The 6,303-nt window shown below is 38.6% G+C and overlaps 1 protein-coding gene and 2 pseudogenes across 8 annotated transcripts in view; 1 reads left to right on the forward strand and 2 right to left on the reverse strand.

Moving 5' to 3' along the window:
- Positions 1–4,573, forward strand: part of LOC112062657 (EKC/KEOPS complex subunit TPRKB-like) — a 7,335-nt pseudogene extending 2,762 nt beyond the window's left edge.
- Positions 1–6,303, reverse strand: part of LOC102991361 (centrosomal protein of 78 kDa-like) — a 223,386-nt pseudogene that overhangs the window by 97,925 nt on the left and 119,158 nt on the right.
- LOC112062656 (RNA/RNP complex-1-interacting phosphatase-like) overlaps positions 1–6,303 on the reverse strand; it is a 34,288-nt gene that overhangs the window by 13,982 nt on the left and 14,003 nt on the right. For 2 of the 8 annotated variants that reach the window (XR_008618934.1, XM_055089298.1), the window contains exon 4: positions 3,774–4,083. The exons of 1 other annotated variant lie outside the window; for it this stretch is intronic. Coding sequence is in view for 6 of the 7 variants with exons in the window: in XM_055089298.1 (XP_054945273.1) it covers positions 4,028–4,083 (56 nt within the window). In the remaining variant the exon portion in view is untranslated. Of the gene's footprint in view, positions 1–3,498; positions 3,537–3,772; positions 4,111–4,895; positions 5,038–5,082; positions 5,486–6,303 lie in introns of those variants that run through there. 5 more of the 8 variants (XM_055089301.1, XM_055089297.1, XM_055089295.1 and 2 more) reach the window with 5 other exon arrangements.

A 6,303-nucleotide genomic window follows, 5' to 3' on the forward strand; every position in this document is an offset into this window, starting at 1 on the left:
ACACTGCAGAAAATTCAGAACATGCACACAAAAATATTTTTTATAGAAAACAATAAAAATTACCTGCAATTCTGCTATCCAAGATGGCCGTATTTTGGTGTGCTTCCTTTATGTTTTTGCTTTCTGAGTGCATTTTTTGTATAACTGGGTACACATTCTGTCTGTATTTTTTTTCCATTGGACATTATCATGATAATAAAGGTTGAACTGCTGTGTTCTAGGACATTATTCACAAATTTTATTCTTTCCTGATTGTAACAAAAGATCAGATGTAATTCCAGCAAGTCAAGGATAACTTTTTTTTGTATTTTTCTTTCAATATTTTTTCTTCTTGTGTACCTTTTAAAAAAAACCACAATTTATGTCACATTTTGTGTTTTGTTTTCCAATCAGATGTGAAGTACTTAATGCTATTTATTGCTATATTTACACATCCTTAACTACTATTCAAGACTAGTTTTTAGTGGTTGTTTAGTAAAAACCAATCCCCTGTTACTGGTTAGGTAGGTTTTCAACTTTTTACTCTTAGGATGATGAGAAGGACATCTTATTACATAAATCTTCAGATTTCCAATTTATTCCTAAGAAAATGCTAGCAATGGAACCTCCTAGGTAAAAGGATAAAATGAACCTATAAAATTGCCTCACCCAAATACCTCATTGGGACTTTAATTGAAATTGTTTTAAAGATCAGATTTTTTGCAGTGCCTAGTTTTTCCATTTCAAAGATAGATCATGTCTTTCCAGTTATTTGTGTTTTATGTCCTTTTCTTGTTAAATTTACGTCTATAAAGGGTCAGTATTATTATTTAAGAATTGTACCCATGTGTGAAATGAATATCTTTGAGTTGTGTCATACTTTCTTCTATAAGATTATTTTCTTTATATTTGTGTCTAGGTTCTGCTAAAATATAAATAAATGGTGAGATCAGAAAGCTAAAAAGACCAAGTTAGAGTGAGGTTTCCTTAATGCTATAAGTAACCTGTGGTCTAAAAAATTTTTGGTTTTCTGCTCCTAGTTGTCTGCTGGGAAGCTGCCCTTCTTCCATGCATCAGAGCCTGCCTTATCTGCACAGCCAGGGGGCCAGGTGTCAACCTTGATCCTTTCCCAGGAATGGTAAAGGAAGCTAGAAACAGCTCCGCAGGGTTAGGAAGACAGTGTCTCATGAGAATGCCAAATGTTTTGGGGTGGATTTTTCTAGTTTAACAGTTCTACATCTTATTATTCAAGTTACTTTAATGTATTTGTTAGTAAGGATATTTGATTGTTAGTGACTTACAGTTGTTAACTTTTGGTCTTTTGGTCTTGTGCAATAGAATCCTGCTTATCGATGAAATGCAGTTAACATATCAGCTGGACCTATTTCCCGAATACAGGGTGACACTTCTGTTATTGAAAGATGTAAAAAATGCTGGAGACTTGAGAAAAAAGGCCATGGAAGGTGCCATTGATGGCTCATTAATAAATCCTACAGTGGTAAGTACTCGTGGGAATGAGTGAATTATATGGGGATTTTAAGAGTATGATTTTTCATGACATTATAGGTTAGCCTAAAATTGTTATCTTCAGGTAAAAAGTTCTTGTCCAAGCTGTAGAGTGGAATCAGATTTGGCCAGCCTTGAATTTAACAGTGAATAGCAGCTGAAGTGCCAGGGCCTGGCCTTGGAGATGTGAAAGGTGGTCTAGCTCTGATGTGATGGCAGATGCCTGGATCTCCATCTTCTCTTCTGAACTAGAAAATCTCTGTAAAGGAGACATTGCATAGTGGTAGCATCAGCAGGACAAAAATCCCAGATATGCCATTTATTATGACTTTGAGCAAGTGGTAGCCAAACTTTATATAGTGCTTATTTGGTTCCTGGCATTGTTCTAAGTTCTTTACATATACCACTAACTCACTTAATCTTCACAATAACTCTGTGAAGTAAGTATGGTGATTATCTGCTTCTACAGATAAAACACTAAGGAATTTGCCCAGGTTCCCTCGGTGGTGACAGAACTGGAATTCCAACTCATTCTTTGCCTTGGTTTCCTCATCTATGGCATGTGAATAATGATACAGATATCATAGGGTAGTTTTGAGAGGTATAGTAAATGAAGGTAAAATGTTGAGAATATGGCCTTTCCCATAATAATAGCCCTCAATAAGTGTTGTTTTAAAACTTTTTCCTATTTACCTAAGTTGCTTGCAGCTGGAAAATTCTGTGATTTTCTAAACACTGTAGGCCCTTGAGATTTTGAAAATTTTGAAAATGTAGTCCATAGGAATTGTGATGGAGTAAAACAGCCTGACACTGGAGTTACCATGATATAGGGCATACGTCTTCAGAGTACTCCAGAGTCTCTGTAATTCTTTTTGTTCTCTTTGGTAGATTGTCGATCCATTTCAGATGCTTGTGGCAGCAAAAAAAGCAGTTCACCTCTACAAACTGGGAAAAATGAAGAGAAGAACTCTATCTACTGAAATTATTTTCAATCTTTCCCCAAGTAACAATGCAATTAATATGGAATTTACTTACTTTATATCTTTTGACCTTGTCATGGTAGCCTTTGTACTCAGTGTTGGGTTTATATCTTTTGACCTTGCATGGTAGCCTTTGTACTCAGTGTTGGGTTGGAGCCTGTTGTTAGTAACAAACGAAAATAATAGTGAAGAAAGAATGCTGGACAGAGAGTTGAGGTTTAGCATTGCCTCTTACTTGACAAATAAGCTTTGGAGTCACTTCACCTATGAGTAAACTACAGTTTAGCTAAATTAAGTGAGGATAGTTTTATTTGTCCTTCCTGACCATATAGAGTCAGGAAGATCACTCTAAATGATATTTAAATCTAATGATAAAAATTAGGCATGGATATTTGTGTGTTATCATGTGTATCTCTCGTTCTCCCATAAACTCTTTGAGGATATAACCCATGTCTTTTCCATACACCAGAAGCCTGCCTGGGACCTAGAACAGCCCTTTAACACATGCTCACACACCCAGTGCATAGGAAGAGTTTGTGGTTTGAGATACTGAAGTAATCAAAGTTATTGAGTTAAAAACATTCTACCTGGGGCACATTTGAAAAAAAAATGTAATTTTGCTGAAAAAGTTTTAGTATTACTACTATTACTACTATTAACAACACAATCAAGTGCTGACATCAAAAGAAAAGTTAAGAAACCCATGGCATAGTTTAAAATACAGATGTTTGAAAAGTTTATAGAATGTGTGGTAACAGAATTCCCTAGTACCTGGGGGAAAATTACTGGGTAACTATTGTTTCTTTGAGATCACTGAAATAACTCAAGAGATTGATGAAAAGTAAGAATCTGACCAGGAAAGAGCACAAATGGGGAGAGATTTCAGATGCTGAAATTACTGGTTTTATTGTCTTTTTTCCCCCTTAGATTTCAGAAGCCTTGAAAAAATTTGGTATCTCGGCAAATGACACTTCAGTTCTGATTGCTTATATTAAAGAGGGAGAAAAACAAATAAATCAAGAATACCTAATATCTAGGTAGAAGGTCATCAAGTTTCTCTCAAAAATCTCCCTGAAATAACAAATATTATGGAAGTCAAAAAGGTTTGTAAGCCTGTATGTTTAGAAAGAGCATGATAAATGTGGAATAATACTGTTTGCTTATTGAACACCAATGCTTCTATATATTTTTTTAACTTTTAAGAAAGATTAATGTAATTAAATGTTACTTGAAAAATAATTATAGATGCAAAGAATTGGAAGTGCAAGTTTATGTAACATATAATTAAAAACTTAGTTGATGCATTCTTTTATATATATATACAAATTTATTTATTTATTTGTGGCTATGTTGGGTCTTCGTTGCTGTGCACGGGCTTTCTCTAGTTGCGGCAAGTGGGGGATACTCTTCGTTGCAGTGCACAGGCTTCTCATTGTGGTGGCTTCTCTTGTTGCTGAGCACAGGCTGTAGGCACGCGGGCTTCAGTAGTTGTGGCACACGGTCTCAGTAGTTGTGGCTCGTGGGCTCTAGAGCACAGGCTTCAGTAGTTGTGGCGCACGGGCTTATTTGCTCAGCAACATGTGGGATCTTCCCGGGCCAGGGCTCGAACCTGTGTCTCCTGCATTGGCAGATGGATTCTTAACCACTGTGTCACCAGGGAAGCCCGATGCATTATTTTTAAAAGAATAAATAATTTTAAATACCTATATCTTACACAGTACATTTGAAATGTAAAATGTAGTATGAAGTTAATGTCTAGATGTATGCTTTTAAAATTGGTACAAATGTATTTCTATGTTTAGAGAGTTATCACCATAACTGCAATTGAAACTTTTGACGTAAGTGATGAATTGTCATCTACTTTCCATACTTTAGTCACATTGTGATTTTACACCATTATCCCAATAACTGAGTAATAAATAAATTCACATATACATGCTTGTGTAATGAAAATCAGTAGTACATGAATATGTCAGCATGTCATAATCTATGTTTTATTTTTACAGATATATAAACTATCTTCACAAGAAGAAAGTATTGGGACATCATTGGATGGTATCATTTGTAGAATGTCAACAAAAGATGTTTTGTAAAATGACAGAAATATTAAAAATTTTCAGCAATTATAAAAAACATTCATTATTTTTTTCCGGACTATAAAATCTATTATGTTTGTTGTACAAAATTTTAAAGCACAGAATGGTAACAAGGAAAAAAAATTCCTGATCCTATCTCTTAGTATTTTAAAAGATAACCAGGGGGAAGCTCCAGAGCCACAGAGGAGAGCGCAGCAACACGGGTGTGGAGGGCAAGGCGGAGAGATTCCTGCATGGAGGATCGGTGCCGACCAGCACTACCCAGCCCGAGAGGCTTGTCTGTTCACCCGCCAGGGCGGGTGGGGGCTGGGAGCTGAGGCTCGGGCTTCGGAGCTTAGATCGCAGGGAGAGGACTGGGTTTGGCGGCGTGAACACAGCCTGAAGAGGTCAGTGCACCACGGCTAGCCGAGAGAGAGTCTGGGAAAAAGTCTGGAGCTGCCGAAGAGGCAAGAGACTTTTTCTTCCCTCTTTGTTTCCTGGTGCGCGAGGAGAGGGGATTAAGAGCGCTGCTTAAAGGAGCTCCAGAGACGGGCGCGAGACATGGCTAAGAGTGCGGATCCCAGAGACGGGCATGAGACGCCAAGGCTGCTGCTGCCGCCACCAAGAAGCCTGTGTGCAAGCCCAGGTCACTCTTCACAACTCCCCTCCCAGGAGCCTGTGCTGCCCGCCACTGCCAGGGTCCCGTGATCCAGGGACAACTTCCCCAGGAGAATGCATGGCGAGCCTCAGCCTGCTGGAACGTCATGCTGGCCTCTGCCACCGCAGGCTCACCCCGCATCTGTACCCGTCCCACCCCCGGCCTGAGTGAGCCAGAGCACCCGAATCAGCTGCTCCTTTAACCCCATCCTGTCTGAGTGAAGAACAAATGTTCTGAGGTAAACTACATGCAGAGGCCAGGCCAAATCCAAAGCTGAACCCCAGGAGCTGTGCGAACAAAGAACAGAGAGGGAAATCCCTCCGAGCAGCCTCAGAAGCAGCGGATTAAAGCTCCACAATCAACTTGATGCACCCTGCATCTGTGGAATACCTGAATAGATAATGAATCATCCCAAATTGAGGAGGTGGACTTTGGGAGCAAGATATATTATTTTTTCCCCTTTTCCTCTTTTTGTGAGTGTGTATGTGTGTACTTCTGTGTGAGATTTTGTCTGTATAGCTTTGCTTTCACCATTTGTCCTGGTGTTCTCTCCGTCCGTTTTTTTTTTTGTTTTTTACTTAAAAATTTTTTTCTTAATAATTATATTTTATTTTAATAACTTTATTTATCTTACTTTATTTTATCCTCTTTCTTTCTTCCTATTTTTTCTCCCTTTTATTCTGAGCCGTGTGGATAAAAGGCTCTTGGTGCTCCACCCAGGAGTCAGTGTGAGACTGAGGTGTGAGACCCAGCTTCAGGACACTAATCCACAAGAGACCTCCCATCTCCACGTAATATCAAATGGTGAAAATCTCCCAGATATCTCCATCTCAACACCAAGACCCAGCTTCACTCAACGACCAGCAAGCTACAGTGCTGGACACCCTATGCCAAACAACTAGCAAGACAGGAACACAACCCTACCGAAACAAGCAATGATGAACAACACAGTAAATGAAATTTAAAATACTCTAGAAGGGATCAATAGCAGAATAACTGAGCAAACAGCAGATGAAGGCGCAAGGTAAAAACCCACCAGACCAAATAAATGAAGAGGAAATAAGCAGTCTACCTGAAAAAGAATTCAGAATAATGATAGTAAAGA

The sequence above is a fragment of the Physeter macrocephalus genome, chromosome 12, assembly GCF_002837175.3.
Source record: "Physeter macrocephalus isolate SW-GA chromosome 12, ASM283717v5, whole genome shotgun sequence".
Classification (NCBI taxonomy): domain Eukaryota; kingdom Metazoa; phylum Chordata; class Mammalia; order Artiodactyla; family Physeteridae; genus Physeter; species Physeter macrocephalus.